Source organism: Erythrolamprus reginae, chromosome 1 (genome assembly GCF_031021105.1).
Source record: "Erythrolamprus reginae isolate rEryReg1 chromosome 1, rEryReg1.hap1, whole genome shotgun sequence".
In the NCBI taxonomy this organism is placed as follows: Eukaryota; Metazoa; Chordata; class Lepidosauria; order Squamata; family Dipsadidae; genus Erythrolamprus; species Erythrolamprus reginae.
Window position 1 is genome coordinate 159,594,439 of NC_091950.1, and position 21,986 is coordinate 159,616,424.

General features: G+C 41.2%; 1 protein-coding gene across 1 annotated transcript; it reads right to left on the reverse strand.

The window, feature by feature from the left end:
• Positions 1–3,586: 3,586 nt before the first annotated feature.
• Positions 3,587–18,786, reverse strand: LOC139159609 (ropporin-1). Its single transcript, XM_070736912.1, has 5 exons — positions 18,671–18,786; positions 15,574–15,691; positions 7,991–8,152; positions 5,711–5,886; positions 3,587–3,723 (listed from the first exon to the last, which is right to left on the reverse strand). Exons 1-5 carry the CDS (start codon positions 18,784–18,786, stop codon positions 3,657–3,659), a joined length of 639 nt encoding a protein of 212 aa, XP_070593013.1. The 3' UTR covers positions 3,587–3,656.
• Between the last annotated feature and the right edge of the window lie 3,200 nt (positions 18,787–21,986).

Here is a 21,986-nt window from a genome sequence, read left to right on the forward strand (position 1 = left end):
AGCCATTGTCCAGCCCTGCGCCACGGACCCCTCCCTCCACCCCCTGAAGAGGCCGGGGGCTTCTTTCCAAAGCCAGTGGCAGTGATGCCAGAACCCCCTTCCCTGGGGATGGGAGCGGGAGGGGGCTCCACTGGTCTCCCTTGACAAGACCTTCAGCAACACATCAGCCCATAGCAACACAGAGCCCCGCCAAAGAAATGGGGGTTAAGGAAGACCCCCACCCCCCACCTTGCTCCAAACACTGGCACTCTGCATAACCCATGCGGGGGCTTTGGCTTCCCCTCTGCAGAACAGAAGCTGGGGACCCCTCCCTCCATATACACCGGATCCCTATGGCCCATCCGAGGGCTGGCAAAATAGGTGTGCCCCCCCCACCTGCTTTTCTATCTCTCTCTCTTTTTATCTCTCTTTCTCTCTCTCCTTTTCTCTTTCTTTTTCTCTTTTTCTCTCCCTTTCTCTTTTTCTCTCTCTTTTTTTTCTCTCTTTCTCTCCCTCTCTTTCTCTTTTTGTCTCCCTTTCTCTCTCTCTTTCTCTTTATATCTCTTTCTCTCTTTTTCTCTCTCCCAACCTCTCTCTTTCTCTCTTTCTATCTCTTTCTCTCCCTCCCTCTCTCACTTTCTCTATCTTTCTCTCCCTTTCTCTCTTTCTTTCTCTTTCCCTCCCTTTCTCTCCCTCCCCCTCTCTCTTTCTCTTCCTCTTTTTATCTCTTTCTCTTTTTTCTCTTTTTCTCTCCCTTTCTCTCTTTCTCTCTCTCAATTTCTCTCCCCCTCTCTCTTTGTCTCTTTCTATCTCTTTCTCTCCTCCCTCTCTCTTTCTCTTTTTATCTCTCTCTTTCTGTCCCCCTCCCTCTCCCTTTCTTTCTATCCCTTTCTCTCTCTCTCTCTTTCTCCCCCCTCTCTCTGAAGTGGGGAGGGCCAGGTTGGCACCAACGGAGCTCGAGACGGGGTGCAAAAGCAAACTACTCTGCCGGCCCGGGCCCGGATCGGAAGGAAGGAAGGAAGGAAGGAAGGAAGGAATTGTAAAAGGGGCGATCAAGAGAGGAATGGGTGAATGAATGGAGGGAGGGTGGGAAGGAAGGAAGAGGGAAGGGACAGGAACATAGGAAGGGTGCAAAGGAAGCAAGGAAAGGTATGAAAGAGGAGACTAAGAGAGGAAGGAGTGAAAGAAGAGAGTGAGGGAGGAAAGAAGGGAGGAAGGAGAAGGAAAACAAAAAATGGAGGGAGGGAAGGAAAGAAAGAAAGAAATAAAATAAAGAGGGGGGAATGAAAGAAATGAAAGGAGGGAAGGAAGGAGAGAAAGAGAAAGAAAGCAAGAGAAAGAAAAAAGAATGAACGAGCAAGAGAGAAAGAGAAAGAAGGAAGGAAAGAAACGGAAGGAAAGAAAGAAGGAAAGAAAGGCAACTCCAAAGAAAGGCTCACTGAGCGGATGCATGAAAAGAGGGACCGGGATCTCCACTTGCCTCCCCCTTGCGCCTCGCTCTTCCCACCTGGCCGCCCGTGCGTGCTTACCTGTTCCCAGCGCCAGCAGCTGGAAGGCGAGCGAGTAAGCCGGCACATGCCAAAAAGAAGCCATTGGCTCCGGGCGGTGGGTGGTGTTCACGCCCGCCCCCCGAACCCCCGGCCCAGCACCTCCGGAGGCCGAAAGGCGTGGCTCTCTTGCCCTCTCAATCCTCGGGGGGACACAAGGCCGGCGGAGAAGCCGGCCGGGCTCAGCCCTCTCCCGTCTTCCCCAATTGCGTTTCCCCAGCAGCGCAGCTTGGCTTCCGGAGGGCCGAGCCACCCCCGCGGCGACTCCTCCTTCCGGTGCTGCCATCGGGGCTCCCTGCTTGTCTGCCGGCCTCCCTGCCTTCTTTCCTCGCGGGGGAGGGATGAAGGTGCGGGCCGCGGTTGGAGAAGCTCCGCAGAGGCCGAGTTCGGTGAGGTGTCTCTGGTCCTTTCACTCGCCTTGGCGCGCTTTTCCCCATCGCAATCGGGGTTGGAGAGTTTTTGACGGGCGCCGGGGCCCCCCATTTTTCAATTTGGCCGGGCCCCTGACGCCAGTCCCAGTAGTACCGGCCTATCAGCAGCCCTGCCCCAAAGGGTCAGGTTTAAAACTCATCTGTTCATCAAAAGCCAATAGACCTATAATTCTGCTTTCCTAAGACCTGGGGGGAAACTGTCCAGTCTCTTCATTTTTAGCTGATTACAGATAGTCCTCAACTTTACAAGAGTTCATTTACTGACTGTTCAAGGTTACAACGGCACTGAAAAAGTAACATGAGAATTTTTCACGCTTATGCCTGACTGTTGCATCATTTCCATGGTCACATGATCAAAATTCAGATGGTTGGCAAACGATTCATGTTTATGACAAGCAAAGTAAATGGGGAAGCCAGTTCGTTTAACAGTTGTTTTACTAATTTGACAACTGCAACGATTCACTTAACTATGGTTAAACATAGAAACATAGAAGACTGACTGCAGAAAAGGACCTCATGATCCATCTAGTCTGCCCTTATACTATTTTCTGTATTTTATCTTAGGATGGATATATGTTTATCCTAGGCATGTTTAAATTCAGTTACTGTGGATTTATCAACCACGTCTGCTGGAAGTTTGTTCCAAGGATCTACTACTCTTTCAGTAAAATAATATTTTCTCATGTTGCTTTTGATCTTTCCCCCAACTAACTTGAAATAGTTAAAAAAAACTATAGGAAAAAATGCTGTGGGAATGGAATATTCAACCTATACCGTGCATTGTTCACCATCGTTTAACTAGCTTAAAAATTACTGGATTCATAGGATATATTCATCCATAGATATAGTTACAAATACAATACAGTATCTCAAATCCATTCCAATTTTGTTGTGAATTTGTGATTCAAGCAGAGCATTTAGAAGGATTACTTTTTCTTCTCTAGCTTGTCATGAAATCATCAGAAGTTGTTTTACTGGTTAAAAGGATTTAGTGTGGAAAACAATTGCAGCAATATTTATATGCTATTGTTTCACAGTACATAAAAATAGGGAAAACCAATACAATTGTTGCTATATAACTGCCCAGAGTTAATTATAAAATGAGTATCTACATAAAAGTTTTAAATAAAATAATATTCTCGCAAAATGCTGATATATGGAGAGAACCCATAAAAAGTTTTAGATATGAGGACATTTTAAACCATTATATTTTGATAAATGATAGTAGAATAGTCACAGAAGTGTTAGAAAAACAAATTTACACCCTGATCCCAAGTTTACTCTCTTCTTTCTCTAATTGTAGACATCTTGGGAAAAATCCTAATATTCTTCTGTAAATAAAAGTTTTGAAATTCCCAACATGTTTGCATGGCAATGCCAGATATTTGAAATGCAAAAAGAGGGAGAAGGATGGACCTCAAATATATTCAATAGGTTTATACTCTTTGGTAGTCTGTGATATTTATTTGGGTGGACGCGTGTATATAAAAGCACTATAAAATTAACAATAGACTGTACTGTATTTTACTGGCACCTTCTCAATCTATGTTTTCATCTTTCTTAGTGGTTGCTTTACCAAACTGTTTATTAACAGACACAAAGGGAAAAAGTGACTGAGAGGTCGGCCTATTTGTTTAAGTCATTCTATTCTCTGTTTCTTCCTCCATCTAACATTGATAGTGTATGATGTAGTGAGAATCTACTCCAGTCTGACTCGAGGATTCTGGGTAAAATCAGTCACCTTGATCAAGCCGTCTGGCCCGATGCTGTATGGAAAATATGGGGAAAAAATGGCTTAGATTTAATACTCTTGCTTATGAAACACACACTTTAAATGTTTCTGATATAAAGTTGTAGCCACATCCTTGTTCTTTCTGTACTTTTTTGATTCCAGGTTGTTGGGGTTTTTTCATTTTTGTTTTAAATCAGGCAAAATCTATAACCACTGTAGGTATTGTCCTGTTCAGTCTTTGGCATCCTCTAAATATTATCTTCCACTATTTATCTTTAAATTATAACTATATAAACTTCAGGATATCTGCATGGAAACCATCTCCTCTCTATTCCTCTCTCTTAGTTTCTAATTATGAGTTTTTAAATACATACTCATATTTGGGAGCTATGGATTGTTGGAAGGGATTTTGTAAAATTTCTTAGGAACTTGCGAAGTAATTTAGTACAGGACATTGATTTTATAACTACATGCCTCGGTGGCGCAGTGGTTAGAGTGCAGTACTGCAAGGTGCTTCTGCTTTAGTTCACCAGTTCAAATCTCACCAGGCTCAAGGTTGTCTCAGCCTTCCATCCTTCCGAGGTGGGTAAAATGAGGACCCCGATTGTTGTGGGAAATATATGCTGACTCTGTAAACCGCTTAGAGAGGGCTGTAAAGCACTGTGAAGCTGTATATAAGTTTAAGTGCTAGTGCTACATTAAGCATAGGTCATCTACAAAAATTTGACTTTTTATCTGTAGACAAGAAGTAGCAAATTCTATATCCCTCTACCATCTCCTAAACTGAGACTGTCTAGATAACATGATTGTTTATATCAAGCCAGATTTTTTAAAAAATTACAATTAAAAATTTGTTTTAGAAAGTGTAATGATAGAATTCTTGCTTGCATTGCAGATGACTGTTCATTCTAACTCTTGCTTACAGAATAGGGCCTCACTTTCCTGGGCCCTTTATTTCCTCTCTCCTTCCATGCCCTCCTATTTCCGGGAAGTTCTCCAAATCTTTGGAGCAAATTTGAAAGTTAGAGGAAAAGTTAATTGGATTGGCACTAGGCGACCAGCTTAGCTGAAAATCAGCATTGAACACCAATGCATTAAATGTGGGGTAAAATATTTGTTCAGGGTTTCCCAAGTTACTGAGTTACATTCAAAAATGGATCTGCACATAGAAGAAGCAGTCTATACCTGAGGTCGCCAACCCCCAGGCCACGGACCAGCATCGGGGCATGGCATGCCAGAAATTGAGCCTCACAAACAAGCAAAGCTCCATCTGTGGGATGCAGACAGTGCACAAAACCACACCCACTTCAGTCCCCGGAACAAACTCTTTCCACAGAGCTGGTCCCTGGTGCCCAAATGATTGGGCACACTGGCCCACACAGTTATTTTCTATTTAAATAAATGGAATAGGATTTCAGGAATCATTTGTGAACCTACTTAACGTTAGTCAAATCGATGTGTGAAATGTCTATGTACAAGCCTGTAAAAGAATTGGCTATACAGTGTTCCCTCGATTTTCGCGGGTTCAAACTTCGCGGAAAGTCTATACCACGGTTTTTCAAAAATATTAATTAAAAAATACTTTGCGGGGTTTTTCCCTATACCATGGTTTTTCCCACCCGATGACGTCATATGTCATTGCCAAACTTTCGTCTGCCTTTAATAAATATTTTTTTTAATAGACTTTAATAAATAAACATGGTGAGTAATAATCTGAATGGTTGCTAAGGGAATGGAAAATTGCAATTTAGGGGTTTAAAGTGTTAAGGGATGGCTTGTGATACTATTCATAGCCAAAAATAGTGTATTTACTTCCGCATCTCTACTTCACGGAAATTCGACTTTCGCGGGCGGTCTCGGAACGCATCCCCCGCGAAAAGCGAGGGAACACTGTATAACTTAGCTATATGCACTCCGCTGAAACATATTCCATCTACTGCACATTTGTGTTGGTTGGGCTGCTATTGCTAACATAAGCTACATCCCTTTGACATTTTACCTTATGTATCAGTGTTACTTACATCTCTTGTTCAATATAATTCAGCATTCGACTGACATGAGATGCGGAGATTTCTCCATCCACTTCCGCAATGTAAGTGTAGAGAAACTGGAAAGTACTGAAAGGGATGCGAGCTGGACCACTTTCATTCTCGTTAGCTAAAACTTCACATATTATCTTCAGAGTTTTTGCAATAGTCTGTTTTCAAAAAGAGTAAGGACATGACATTTATTAGTATTAGTAACTGAGCGAGTAGTCATCATATTTTATTTATTTATTTATTTTGTCCAATACACAATGAGGGTTTTAGTGGGTATATATCAATATACACATAGTAAAATACATGATGAAGGTTATAGAGGAGATACTATAGGTTATAGAGGAGATAGTAAAATATATCTAAGAAATAATAGAAAAGAAGATATAGGAATAGAATATATCAATGAAAGAATAGAAGAAGAGATATAGGAATAGAGGAAAGGTATAGGAGATATAGGAGAGCAATAGGACAGGGGACGGAAGGCACTCTAGTGCCCTTGTACTCGCCCCTTACTGACCTCTTAGGAATCTGGATAGGTCAACTGTAGATAATCTAAGGGTAAAGTGTTGGGGGTTTGGGGATGACATTATGGAGTCCGGTAATGAGTTCCACGCTTCGACAACTCGGTTACTGAAGTCATATTTTTTACAGTCAAGTTTGGAGCGGTTAATATTAAGTTTCAATCTGTTGTGTGCTCTTGTGTTGTTGTGGTTGAAGCTGAAGTAGTCACCGACAGGCAGGATGTTGCAGCATATGATCTTGTGGGCAATACTTAAATCTTGTTTAAGGCGTCTTAGTTCTAAACTTTCAAGGCCCAGGATTTAAAAATACCCTGGGAATTCAACATTCTATGACAGGTTAGGCTAGAATGGAGTCTATAATTATGAAGCTTTTGGCATTAGATACTTCCTTAGTGCTTTTCATTTTTATTTTTCTGACTGGCTACATCCACCATAGAGAAATGGCAAGTTATCTATTTCCAAGTATCCAATCCCCTGCCTGCCCATCTCCTCCAATACTGCCAAGGAGATCCGAATATGCCCCGAATATGCCATGATCCGAATATGCCAGTGAAACAAGTTAGGAATTCTTTTAACAACATTATTGTGAAAATACAGTGTTGTGTAAACAAGATACGGGTACAAAAATGATTGGGAGAAATTAATAGATACCATGATAGGAAACTTAGGGATGCAATTTAATTTTAAATGTAATTTAATTTTAAATATCTTTATATTAATATGCACACACACACACATAGTTCACAATTAATTTACTATAAATTAAGTTTGAAAACTCATATAGCTTCCACAATTTTGCATATTTACAACAGTCTGCAGAGAGGGGTGGCATACAAATCTAAATAATAATAATAATAACAACAACAACAACAACAACCTATTGAAGACCAAATTCCTTATTAAAATTGATGATCTTAATAGAAAAAGCTCTGGGCAACCTGAATAATTGAGGCCTGATTTCATTTTTTCCCCTAGACTAGATTATTCTCCCCTCCTGATTTTGGTCAGAAGGAATCTTGAAGCATTTTTTCAGATTAATAAATATTATTAAAAGGCATAAGCTTTCTTGATGAATGTTTACTTCATTAGATTCATGGATTGACAAAAAATAGAATTTAGATCTGGATAAAATGGTGGGGAGATATTTGTAAACTGTCTCACATGTCTCATACACCTGCATAAACAACCTACCGTTATCTTCTATTCAATCTTCTCATCTTAATTTAATTTAAATCCTACATCTGTTTAGCCATTCCATTCATCTGGTGTAGTGAGCTATAGCTCACTGTTAATTTTGTTAATAAAATGTTCATTTTCAGATTGAAATCACATCTCCCCCGGGTCTATACAGTTTATGCATGGTATGCTTGTGTGTATGTTTTCTTTTTAATAAGGGGTTCTTTAAATGACTTTTAATTATTAGATTTGTTTTATATTGTGTTATTATTGTTGTGAGCTGCCCCGAGTCTACGGAGAGAGGCAGCATACAAATCTAATAAATTGAATTGAATTTCATTTTTTGGTTTCTAAAGATTAACATGGCTCTTCTAAGGTGTCCTAACTATTGACTAAATTTAAAATGTTAAGTAATATAGGACAAGCAATTTCAGGGAAGTGTTTAAAAATCTTAATGATGTACAATTTGTCACACTATAAACAGACAAATCACCTACTGAGAATTTAAATACTGCAGACATGCTAGACATCAAAAGAAAAGGAAACTAAAAATAAATAAACTTACAACTCCAAGAGAGCTACAGGCCAGAGCTAAAAACTTGAGCCATTCAATTTCTTCAGTAAAACGTCCAACGTTCATGATACTTTCAAATAAATCTGTAGGGAGATTCAGCACTTTCCACATCTGGGCTAGTTCATCAACATGGATGATTAGCCTCCCACCCACCTGAAAAGAAATAACAGCCATTAGAAATTAATGTGGGTTTATAGTTGCAAGCATTTCTTAAGGTTTTTAAAATGCATTGTAAGTATAGCAGAACTGAAGTACAGTAATACCTCATGATACGAACTTAATTGGTGCAAGGAGGAGGTTCGTAAGACGAAAGGTTCGTAAGACGAAACATTGTTTCCCATAGGAAACAATGTAAAGTCAATTAATCCGTGCAACCAAACCCCCCCCCCCGCAAAAAAATGGCTTTCGGCGACTGCTGGGAAGCCGCGCGGCTGTTTTAAAAGGTGACAGCCGGCCTGGGGGGCTTCCCAGAACCCCCCGAACCCGGGTTCGGGGTTCAGGGGGGTGCTGGGAAGCCCCCCAGGCCGGCTGTGACCTTTTAAAACAGCCACGCCGCTTCCCAGCTGTCTCCCGAAGCCGAACGTGGAAGTTCGGCTTTAGAGTTCGGCTTCAGGAGACAGCTGGGAAGCGGCGCGGCTGTTTTAAAAGGTCGCAGCCGGCCTGGGGGGCTTGACAGCACCCGCACGAACCCGGGGTTCGGGGGGGTGCTGGGAAGCCCCCCAGGCCGGCTGCGACCTTTTAAAACAGCCGCGCCGCTTCCCAGCTGTCCTGAAGCCGAACGCTAAAGCCGAACTTCCGCGTTCGGCTTCGGGAGACAGCTGGGAAGCGGTGCGGCTGTTTTAAAAGGTCACAGCCGGGCTGGGGGGCTTCCCAGCAACCTCCCGAACCGAACCCGGGGTTCAGAAAATTTTTGCCTCTTCTTACGAACTTTGTTCGAGTTACAAACCGGCGTTCGGGAGGCTTCTGGGAAGCCCCGCCGCCCGGCTGTCACCTTTTAAAACAGCCGCGCGGCTTCCCAGCAGTCTCCGAACGCCGGTTCGTAACTTGAAAAAAGTTAGTAAGAAGAGGCATAATTTTTCTGAACCCCGGGTTCGTATCACGAGTTGTTCATAAGACGAGGGGTTCGTATCTTGAGGTACCACTGTATTATTTTGGAAATTGAGATGCTGTATATGTGTAACTGTTTTGCAATTGTGTTACTACTGTTCCGAAGCAAAGAATAGGAACGAAATACCATAATGAGCATAACTAGAGTGGCCCCCACATAATTTACTACGTCATAATGTATCTCATTTCTTTGTCAAGGCTTAGCATCATTGACACCCATACCTGGAGGAGAGCCCATTCAGAATATGGCCCCAAATTGAAAATAAGCAGAGGGATAGAAACATAGAAACATAGAAGACTGATGGCAGAAAAAGACCTCATGGTCCATCTGGTCTGCCCTTATACTATTTCCTGTATTTCATCTTACAATGGATATACAGTGATCCCCCGATCATTGCGGGGGTTCCGTTCCAGGACCCCCCGCAACGAGCGGGTTTTCGTGAAGTAGCGCTGCGGAAGTAACACCATCTGCGCATGCGCAGATGGTGTTTTTACTTCCCAGCAGCGAGGAGCCGAAGATTGGGGTTTCCCCGCCGCCCACGCAAACTCCTCGCTGCTGCCGCGCCCGCCACTCGCCCGCCCTGAAAGGGAAAGCCCCCCCAGGCCGGCTCCGATCCCCCCAGGCCGGCTCCGATCACCCAGGCCGGCTCCGATCGTTTTAAAACAGGCGCGCCGCTTCTCCGCTGACTCCTGGCGAACTTCCCCGCTTTAGGAGTCAGCGGAGAAGCGGCGCGCCTGTTTTAAAACGATCGGAGCCGGCCTGGGAGGGCTTTCCAGCAACCCCCGAGCCCCCAACCCGGGCTCGGGGGTTGCTGGAAAGCCCTCCCAGGCCGGCTCCGATCGTTTTAAAACAGGCGCGCCGCTTCTCCGCTGACTCCTGGCGAACTTCCCCGCTTTAGGAGTCAGCGGAGAAGCCGCGCGCCTGTTTTAAAAGATCGGAGCTGGCCTGGGGGGGCTTTCCAGCAACCCCCGAGCCCGGGTTGGGGGCTCGGGGGTTGCTGGAAAGCCCCCCCAGGCCGGCTCCGATCTTTTAAAACAGGCACGCGGCTTCTCCGTTGACTCCTGGCGAACTTCCCGGGCGAAGGGCGGGCGAACGGCGGGCGAACGGCGGGTGGCCGGGCGAAGGGTGGGCGAACGGCGGGTGGCCGGGTGAACGGCGGGCGAGCGGGTGCTGGGGGGGCTTTGCCCTCCCGCCAGCAAGAGGGGGAAGACCCAGGGAAGCCGCCCAGCAGCTGATCTGCCCGGCGCCATCTACGCATGCGTGCCCATAGAAAAAAGGGCACGCATGCGCAGATGGTGTTTTGACTTCCGGGTTGAAAAATCGCAAATTAGCCTGTTCGCAATGGTCGGGGACGTAATAACCGGGGGATCACTGTATGTTTATCCCAGGCATGTTTAAATTCAGTTACTGTGGATTTACCAACCATGTCTGCTGGAAGTTTGTTCCAAGGATCTACCACTCTTTCAGTGAAATAATATTTTCTCACGTTGCTTTTGATCTTTCCCCCAACTAACTTCAGATTGTGTCCCCTTGTTCTTGTGTTCACCTTCCTATTAAAAGCACTTCCCTCCTGGACCTTATTTAACCCTTTCACATATTTAAATGTTTCGATCATGTCCCCCCTATTCCTTCTGTCCTCCAGACTATACCGATTGTGTTCATTAAGTCTTTCCTGATACGTTTTATGCTTAAGACCTTCCACCATTCTTGTAGCCCGTCTTTGGACCCGTTCAATTTTGTCAATATCTTTTTGTAGGTGAGGTCTCCAGAACTGAACACAGTATTCCAAATGTGGTCTCACCAGCGCTCTATATAAGGGGATCACAATCTCCCTCTTCCTGCTTGTTATACCTCTAGCTATGCAGCCAAGCATCCTACTTGCTTTTCCTACTGCCCGACCACACTGCTCACCCATTTTGAGACTGTCAGAAAAATCCTTCTCTTCTGAAGTTTTTGCTAACACAGAACTGCCAATGCAATACTCAGATTGAGGATTCCTTTTCCCCAAGTGCATTATTTTACATTTGGAAACATTAAACTGCAGTTTCCATTGCTTTGACCATTTATCTAGTAAAGCTAAATCATTCACCATATTACCGACCCCTCCAGGAATATCAGCCCTATTGCACACTTTAGAGTCATCGGCAAATAGGCAAACCTTCAGTACTTTTCATCCAAAGAAATGAAACAAATCAATTGAGTTATGATCTCAAAAGTTATTTTAGCATTTGAGATATATCTAGACCCTCTCTTTTGCTGGAGCATGGGTTTCAATGTACCAAAAACAACAAGAAGAAAAATGAAATATACTGAGAAGTGATCTATTGTAGATGTCCCTGGTTTGAATGGTGCCATGTTTTCTTCTAAGGAATATGTAGGCAGTATGGAAGCACTTTTGAAGTTGCATCTTTGATTTCTCAGATAGAAGCAACAGCCCAGAGATTTTTAATCAGCTGTGGTTGATATAGCAACCATATCACTTCTGAAAAGAAAATGGCTTTAAAATGGTGATCCTTGTGTTGCTAGCTTGAAAATTAATTATTGTATTCTTTACATGGAAGTGAAACTGGTAAAAATGGGAACTGATATTGCTCTCAAGTTGGTCTTTGGAAGAATTACAAAGACGGCATTATATCAATGCTAAAAAATATTGTAGCAGATTTTGGGATAGAGGAAAAATATATGATGTTTATTATCTTTAAAACTTGTAGGTTTCAGGTTCAAAAGACTTGGGAGAACATCTGTTTTAGAAGGCCCTTCCCTTATTGACAGAAAACATTCTAGGGAGAGTTTTCCTACAGTGGCTCTGAGCTCATTCGATAACAACTTCATACTTAAGTGGTCAGTAGAAGCGGCGTGCATATCGTACCTGTCACTGTATTTTTATTCTCTTTTTCTTGTTCTCATCTTTGCTTGACAAACTCCGATAAATAAAATAGATAAATAAAATCTGGAGATACATTTCTTTGGTTTAAAATCTTTTTTAAAACTTGCTTTTACTTTTTAATTATATGTGTAATTATTACTAACAATGTTGATTTTAATTTTTGGTGTACATTTTTTTGTAAAATATCAAGCAGCACTTATAGTCTTCAATAACAATTACAGTGGTACTTCTACTTAGGAACTTAATTCGTTCCGTGACTAGGTTCTTAAATAGAAAAGTTTGTAAGTAGAAGCAATTTTTTCCATAGGAATCAATGTAAAAGCAAATAATGCATGCAAAACCATTAGGAAAGAAATAAAAGTGCAGAATTTGGGTGGGAGGAGGAGGAAGAAGAAGAGGAAGAAGACAGTTGCTGCCCAGAGAGAAGGGAGCGTTTCTTTTCTCTGGGCGCTGGCGCAGAGAAAGGAATACGCTCCGTTCATTCTGGACTGCTAAAGCCTCCTTAAGCACCACCTAAAGGCTCCTCTGGTAGCCCAGAAAAGCCCGAGATGGCCGGGATTAAAGGGGGAATGGCAGGAAACTTGTCAGACCTTCGTGCTGCTCTCAAATTTCCCGGGAAATTTTTCCGGGCTCGGGTTCTTAAGTAGAAAATGGTTCTTAAGAAGAGGCAAAAAAATATTGAACACCCGGTTCTTACATAGAAAAGTTCTTAAGTAGAGGCGTTCTTAAGTAGAGGTACCACTGTACAGTGGTACCTCAAGATACAAACCCCTCGTCTTACGAACAACTCGTGATACGAACCCGGGGCTCAGAAAAATTTTGCCTCTTCTTACGAACTTTTTTCGAGTTACGAACCGGCGTTCGGAGACTGCTGGGAAGCCGCACGGCTGTTTTAAAAGGTGACAGCCGGGCGGCGGGGCTTACCAGAAGCCTCCCGAACGCTGGTTCGTAACTCGAACAAAGTTCGTAAGAAGAGGCAAAATTTTTCTGAACCCCGGGTTCGGTTCGGGAGGTTGCTGGGAAGCCCCCCAGGCCGGCTGCGACCTTTTAAAACACCCGCGCCGCTTCCCAGCTGTCTCCTGAAGCCGAAAGCTAAAGCCGAACTTTCACGTTCGGCTTTGGGAGACAGCTGGGAAGCGGCGCGGCTGTTTTAAAAGGTCGCAGCCGGCCTGGGGGGCTTGCCAGCACCCCCCCGAACCCCGAACCCGGGTTCGGGGGGGTGCTGGCAAGCCCCCCAGGCCGTCTGTCACCTTTTAAAACAGCCGCGCGGCTTCCCAGCAGTCGCCGAAAGCCGTTTTTTTGCGGGGGGGTTTTTGGTTGCACGGATTAATTGACTTTACATTGTTTCCTATGGGAAACAATGTTTCGTCTTACGAACCTTTCGTCTTACGAACCTCCTCCTTGCACCAATTAAGTTCGTATCATGATGTATTACTGTACAGCCTTCTATTAAGTATCATAGCAGATAAATACATAAGTTCATCTCCTAGCCTTGCAAACTTTCCAGAATTTTTAAAAGTTCCATATTTGTTCAGGATCAATCATATGTGTTTCTACATGCTATAGTGATATGCATGCACTACATAGTTTTCTAGAAAGGAACTTTATAACTGAACATTGGGATTTTGAATGTATTTAACACTCTGAAAGCTACCTACAACCTCCAAGAAGAAATTAATCAAATAGTAATTTATACATGTACATTAGCATAGGATTTAGAAACCAGGAAGCCATAGATATACACAAAATGCTTCAGGCATTATTTCTCCTTTGTCTCCCAAAGTATGCGTAAAGGGAACAAATTCCTTGTTCCAGAAATATATATTGTATGAAAAGAACATTAAGGCAGTCAGGATAAGTGAATACAGATGAAGTCCAGTAAAACTTTTAATGGACTAATTGGATGGAGAAGATGTCTGATATTCCCAAATGTCCATTATTTTCCAAGTATGTGGTTTACATCAAGATAACACCATTTTTGTGATGATATCATTATGGAAGTGGTATAATGTTCTGTAAATGATTTAAGTAGCTGCAGATATTATAAAATTAAGATAAAATTAATGGCTTAACTACTTTGGATTGGATATCCATTGTTTCAGAGGATATGTCCAAACAGAAATTTTGTCTATTGCATCTAAAATTCATTGAGCATCCATTAGGTTTTATTGTACAACATAGAATAAAAACAACAAGTGAGCCGAAAATTTCTGTTGCTAAATGAGATATTTGTTAAGTGACTTTTGTCCCATTTTACAACTTTTCCTACCACAGCTGTTAAGTGAATTACTACAGTTCTTAAGTTAGTAACATGGTTATTAAATTAATCTGGCTTCCCCATTGACTCTGCTTGTAAAAAAAATTGATCACAAGACACTGCAACCACGGGAAATATGACCCAGTTGCCAAGCATCTGATTTTTGATCACATGATCACAGGGATGCTGCAATGGCAATGCAAGTGTGAAAACGGTTATAAGTCACTTTTTACAGTGCTGTTGTAATTTCAAAAGGTTACTAAATGAACTGTTGTAAGTCAAGGACTATCTGTGGTTATAACTCAGAGGTGGTATTCAGCAGATTCTGACCAGTTCTGGAGAACCGATAGTGGAAACTTTGAGTAGTTTGGAGAACTGGTAAATACTACCTCTGACTGGCCCCGCCCCTATCCTTTGCCTTCCAAGTCCCAGCTGATTGGGCGGAAATGGGAATTTTGCAGTAATTTTCTCCTGGAGTGGGGTGGGAATGGAGATTTTACAGTATCCTTCCTCTATTACACCCACCAAGCCACACCCACAGAACTGGTAGGAAAAAAATTGAATCTCACCACAGTTATAACTTCTCATACAATTGCTAGTTACTTATGATTCAATGTAAAAATTAGTTGAAAATTATTTTGGTTGCATGTGTTAAATGTGTCAACATTTCCAGATTCATTGTCTCATCTAGGAGGTATTTTTCACTTTTATCACATATATCACATATATGTGATCCAAATCAATGCCAAACTGTTTAATGAGTACAGATTATCTGTACTGATCTTTGAATCTATTGATGTCATGCCCACACCATTAGAATGCTGCCTTCCCACATTTCTTTCAAGTACTGTAGTTATGATCAAGTTTATATATGAGCTGCTAACCCCTATGAAGTTGTTATTTAATTTTGGTGAGTTCTCGTTATGTATTTTTCAAAATTGGAAAAAGAATTTCTTTCCTGTATTATATATTAAAAGTTGCACAAATGATATTAAACAAATGTTTAATGAACTCTGAATCTTTTAAAATAATATTTAAATACAAAATATTATTTAATCCTTTAATCCTTGGGGACCGCTACTTATAGAGCCAAGCCGGAAGAATACCACAAAGAATAACTGACGGCGACAGAAGGAGAACAAAGGAAAAGATAGAGAAGAAAAAGAACTTCTTGTATATCATGTATACAAAAAAGGCAATGCACCTAAAATTAGTTCTAAAGCAGGTGAATCAAATGCATTTAAAACCCCCCACAAAGTTGTGCATGTACACACAAACACTCTTATGTTCTTGCCCGTAAATGGAAAGCAGATATTTCTTACTCTCTGGTGTAAGACCTTCAAGAGCTCTGGAGTAAGCTCTGCATAATTTGATAAAGGCACTCGATCTGTTCGTTCTCTTACGGGAGGAGCTTCTCCACGGGCCATGGCATTAAAATAACTGGACACGAAGACAAAACAGATGTTTTCCTTTTATCAACAGCTCTTAGCATAAATATGCATGAGATATTGGCTGATTAGTTGCTTAGACACCCAAAAGCTTCCACTTGTTTGTAATTAAGTTGACATTAAAATTATTGTTCTTATTTCAAATCTTTCACATCAGGTTCGACTTAGTTTGAAGTTTGTTTATTTTGCTATAATTTTAAAAAATTCAGTGAAGTTTGGTGATTACAAATTATAAATTTCAGTAGTACATATTTTAACAAAAGAATGTAGTCTGTAAGTATTGATGTTGCTATGGATAATGTGATAAAAGACGTGAAGGAAAATTTGTACATTATAAATAGTGATGGGCGAACCCAACGGTGTTCATGTTCGGCAAGTTCGAACGAACTTTAGGCAAAATTCGGCCAAACCCGAACGGGGAATCCCACCAAGAAATTCCGGGGGCGGAGCTTTGACCTCACATATACCGGCAGGTTGCTAAGGATGCCAAGGTGATCACTTCCTGGATTCCATGGAATCCAGGAAATGATCACCTTGGCGTCCTTAGCAACCTGCTGGTGATGTCAAGGCTCCACCCCCGGAATCTCTTCGTGGGAGGGATTCCCCAGCTCCTTCAAAGGGAGGTCTTCACGTAAAAATAAACATTGTTATTTTTATGAAAAAGGACACCGCAGCGGCGCTGAAAGCAAAGGGCGGTCCTTTCACATAAAAATAAATGACCCCGAACTTTGCCCGAAGTTTCGAAAAAATTCGGGTTCGTGTTCGGCGTACCGAACACTGCAAAATTTGGTACAGACCCGAATTGTGCGAGTTCGGTTCGCCCATCACTAATTATAAACGAATCCAATAATGTAGAAGACATCAAGTACTGTGCTTCAAGAAAATTGAATTATATGAAAAAAACATTAAAATTACTGGAGATGAAACACTACAAAACAAATGTCACTGAAAGTGGGGGAACCTTCCCTCCTGCAAAAACTATGGTTGTGCTGTAAAATCTCCTGGATTGTTATTTCCCCCCAAAGTTACATTATGTAGAAATGGGAGAGATTTGGATTGGAATGATGGCATTGGGAAATAGAAGCATGAATTTTGCCTTGCTTTATCTTTTCCAGTCAAGATTTTCTCTTCAAAGTTGCTTATTACATGATGCAGGAATCAGGGAGGGAAGTTAATAAATCTATCTGAAAGCATGGAAAAGCACTTATTCAAAAAATGCAAATGACAATATTCAAAAACTCGAGGCTTCTCGAGGCCCTAATCCCCGGCACTGTACTCTACTGGAGTAAAGCAGTGGGAAGAAAATACATTTTTTCCAGTAGCAACCCCTTGTACCACCATATAGGTGCTTCTCTACTAGCATCTTGTAAGGACATTTTTCAAGAGACACTCAGGCTGCCCATGAGATTTTCAACACATTGAAATAATTTTAGGAGGAAAAGTCTGGAATATAAAATGACTTGTATCTGAATTTTTGTTGTTTTATAAAGCAACATAATCCCCAGCACTGTACTTTACTGGAATAAACTGACAAATATAATTGATACTCAAATAAATGTATTCATAACTGATTTTTATAATTTCCAAATAATTTGACCTTTTATTTCTTTTTTGCTTTTTGAGAAAAGTAATACAACTCCCCTTCTTTTTAAATTCCATCGAGAATTCAGGACACATTTTAAAATGTAACAATAAAAAAGGAATAAGTATGTTAACAACATTTGCCATCCTCATGCAACACCCTGCTAATAGTACAAACAAAATATTGGTCTGTTTTTGGAATATTTTGCCTAGTTTACCGCAAGCACGTTCAAACACTATTCTGTATTAATCGTGATATTATACACCAATGAATTAGTTGGAAGCTGATTGCTGAATGAATTAAAAAAACAATGAAAAAGTAAGTAAACATGTTTGCTAATAAATGCATGGATAACCAATGATTCTGCATTAAAACATCTCTTTAGTTTATTTACTAGTAAAAATGTAAAGAACATCGGTGATGATATTATAAAAATGTACCCTTTGAGGATGCAAAGGTCTGAATTGTATATGTTGTAAATTATGTTGCTGATTTAAAGACTTAATGATTCATAGCAAATGTTATATTGAATGTTGCAGTATGGAGGGCATATCCGAAAATTACAGTATAGTACAGTGATGACAAACCTATGGCATGGGTGCCACAGGTGGCATGCGGAGCCATATCTGCTGGCATGGAGCCATTGCCCTAGCTCAGTTCCAATGTACAAGTGTGTGCCAGCCAGCTGATTTTTGGCTTGTACAGAAGCTCTGGGAAGGTACTTTTGGCTTCCAGAACGCCTCTGGGGGATGGGGGAGGGTGTTTACAGGGAAGCATTTAGAGCCTGGGGAGGGCAAAACAGGAGTCTACTGGGCCCACCAGAAGTTGAGAAATGGGCCTTTTCTTACCTCCAGAGGGCCTCCAGGGGGCAGGGGAAGCTGTTTTCACCCTCCCTAGACGTTGAATTATGGGTATGGGCACTCACGCATAAATGATAGCGCGCGCACATACTCTTTCAGCACCCGAGGAAAAAAAGGTTTGCCATCACTGGCATAGTATGTATGAAGTATATATTTGGAAGTGTACAATATGTGGTAGTGTGTGTGTGTGTGTGTGAGAGAGAGAGAGATATGGAGGGAGGGAGAGGGACAGCAATGGGTTGCTACTGGTACGGTACAGTTCTACAAACCAGTAGCAGCAGGGTTGGGAGGCTCTGTCCACCTGCCCCAGATACTTCTGCACATGTGCAGAAGCGTCGCGGCGAACCAGTAGCAATGGGATTTAAAACCCATCACTGGAGAGGAATGAGAGAGAGAGAGAGAGAGAGAGAGAATAGTAAATGCAGGATATTATAAGAATGACATGCAAGATACTATAACTGATACAATTTAGCCTTGAGTAACTTTTAAATAAGCATGATACTGAAGTTGGCAAAAACATTTAACTTACTCAGAAGACCACTGAATCAGATCTGGAGGCTGAGTTCGAATAGCAGCTTTTGTAAACTGCTTCAGCAAATCTGGAAGCTCTGGAGGAATACATACTTGTTTATCTGTCTGCGGCATAGTTATTGTGCCTGTTGGGAAAAACAGCAATTTTAAAAACCTTCTTTATATAGAATAAGAAAACTCAACTATTAAGAAATCTACAAAATACAGAATCCTGATTGTGGAAGACGTTGCAGAGACCATATGTGTATGATCTGCATAGGTCAAAGTTATATCTTCAGAGTCCTTGTGAAGAATTGGGAGCAAAGAGATCATTTCCATGTTCGGTATATGCTTACATGGAATATTACTATAATGCAAATGACTTAGGTATCGAAATATGCTTTTAAGGGACACCCCAGTTCTTGCTTTTGAAAGTATAGATTATATTTTAGCTTGATTTGATTTGTCAGAGTAAATTGTGGATCAAACTACCTATTACACACAAACAGAACCGTAAATGAAAAAGTCTGGTTGGAAAACATGAACTATTACAACTAGGTATAAAGGAGGATAAATATTTTCTAACAGCTATTCACAAAAAAGTACACTTGCTAAACCTCCCTCTTGAATGAACAAATATTACAAGTAAATGAACTCTGTATATCTATTGGGGAAGAAACACACTTAAACCAAAATCAGTTTTATATAACTCTTCCACATTCATAGTTTATTTAATTGCAATTTCTAGTTTTCCATGGGATACTGAACTGATCCTATGATTTGTTTTTGACAACGCGCTAAGTAAACCATATTTGACTTCCCTGTAACTTCATTGTTATAAGAACCCAGCCACTCTGGCTTACTGAGGAACATGGCCACCATTACAATGTTTTTGTACTTCATTTTATTGATTGATCCTTAAAATAAAGGATGTCTAACACAATGATAGCAAACTTATAATGCAGAAAGTCTCATTGCCTGTGTTTTCACAGCATACTGAACCACAAACTAATGAACTACATACATGCGCTGTAGGCAATTTTTCTTGAGGAGTTGATGAACAACGAGCAGAAGTTCACATATTTTAGATTGTGAAGTAAGGAGGTGGAGAAGTTGGTCAACTTGACAACGTAAGAAGCAGAAGAAATGCCTAAAATGGATGGACAGGATCAAAGAACTTCCAGGACTATTCTTAGAAGAGTTACAATTTATTTGTTGAAAACAGGTTGAGATGGCAAGCATCACCATACGTTTCTCTCAACTTGTTGGCATCTAATTATTGAAAATAAACCAAATCAATAAAAGAGAAACAGTCTCATAAAGTGATGTAATAGTTCTTATCCATTTGTTTTCTTGCTTGGTTTTAATTTCATATCTATATCTATATAACTAGATCTATATCTATCTATATCCATCTCTATCTGCTCTCAGTCATTCAGATTTGAAACTTTGCATAACCTTTCAAGTATTCTGTCTGAAATATCTCCTTTTGTCACACTTTTAATCCCCTTTCAAAATATTTTAGATTAATCAATTATGTAAAGGGATATTGAAGTTCCTGCAGTTGTCAAAAGGAAAAATGGGTTTTTTTCCTTTTTGTTAAGCTGTACAGGTGGAATTGCAACAAGATCTAGAATAAACAGGAGGAATAATATTTGAGATTTGCGACAACTGCTTGGATGGAACAAATTTATGGAGAGGAATGTGGATCAAAAGTAGGTATACAGAAATCATTATATGAATATACAAGACAGTGCTTTCAGGTTTACTAAAAAGGAAAAGATATACAGTTATTTCCATAACTAGCTACATTCCTGTTGAATAAATAGTCTGTTCTCAGACAAATGTACCTCTAAACTTAAAGATGTAAAGCTGCTTGAATGGATCATGTACTCTCCAGATGCTGAAATGAAGAGTGAATTATCCCAATACTTGCTACAAGAAAAGATACTAATTGGGTTTAAGAGGTGAGAGAGAACATGTTCTGCTTTTATGCACAGTGCTACTTCATTTGTATAGAAAACCTTGTCTGCTTCCAGATATATGCTATGATTTGATTTGTAACTGAGAAAACAAGAATCCCCAAAATCTGAATGATGAATTTGGATGACTGCATGCCGCAATCACCCAACCCTGGCTACAGCCATCCTAAAGACACCTAAAAGAAAGAGGGTACTCAAGAAAATGAAAAATATGTGCAATATGGCTAAAGAATATGGTGCAATACGGATGAACTGATTTTTGCAGAAATATCTTTTTTTCAGTGCCTACTTAGTACGATCCATTTACACTTGCTCATTTGCACATGTATATTTTTTAGGTGCTCTACCCCGTTGTCAACAACCTCTTAATACTATCCAGACCCTGGAAGCTGTTCCACCATCTTGGCATACTGTTCCCCCAATGATAAATCCCTCCTCAATGCCTGCCGCAAGCTTTGCGTCCAAGAGGTTCTTTTACTTTCAAGGAGAAGCAAAGCAGGTTAAGAATTTTGATCCAGATGGCCAGTTCCTTCTTTTTCCTCAATTACCGGAGGCTGAGACGTCTCAGCCTCGTTGTGAAGAGTGCCCAGCTGCTGCTTTGGACAGTCACACCAGGCTCAATCGGGATCTTCACGCAGCTCCCACTCACGATGGGCCCTTGCATTAAGTCAGGACTGGGGCGTTTGTTTAACTGCAGCTCTAGGTATCTTAGCAACTGAGACTGTACCTCACAAAGGGCCTGATTCTGTCAGCTGCTCTTGTAACCAGTCAGAAGAAAGACTTATGGAATGCTCAGTAAGCAGGGCAGGGCTTTTAATATGGCGAAGATGTCTATGTGCCCTAGGCTTGAGTTGTGACCAGCCTCCTTCCCCCACTTTTAGCCTTACTAAGGAAAATAATTGGGTACCTTCTGTACCATTTAATGACCACTTGACATTGTGACTGAGAGGACGATTCATGGTAAAGAGCTGCCCCAAGTCTTCAGAGAGGGGCGGCATACAAATATAATGAATAATAATAATAATAAAGGCAGGGATCTAGTAAAGAGGAGAAGGACGAAGAATTGTGATACAAAGGAAAATAGGGTCACTTAGAGGGAGAAGAGGAGATGGCAGCATTATTGTGGGATGTAATATGGTGGCCGCTGTGGCAATTTAGGATTTGGCTTGGAAGTGGTTGCCAAATTAGGCAAGGGAGAGAATTGTGGCCAAGGCTGCCTTTGGAAGGAGGAAAGATGGTTTGGCTGATGGATTTTGCTGGTCAAGCTGACAGTCTTGATGAAATGGAAAACTAAATTTCCCATAATACTTGGGAGGAAACAAAAATATCTGGAAAATATTTGCCTAGCTCAGG

Bases quoted from the DNA above. Each gene is read 5' to 3' on its own strand.
- LOC139159609 (XM_070736912.1), bottom strand. From the start codon at position 18,786: ATGCCGCAGACAGATAAACAAGTATGTATTCCTCCAGAGCTTCCAGAT. The intron at 8,153-15,573 runs GTAAGAAATATC...ATTTCTTTTCAG, and splicing joins TGAAGGTCTTACACCAGAGA to GTGGGTGGGAGGCTAATCAT. The intron at 5,887-7,990 runs GTAAGTTTATTT...TTTTGAAAACAG, and splicing joins CCTGTAGCTCTCTTGGAGTT to ACTATTGCAAAAACTCTGAA.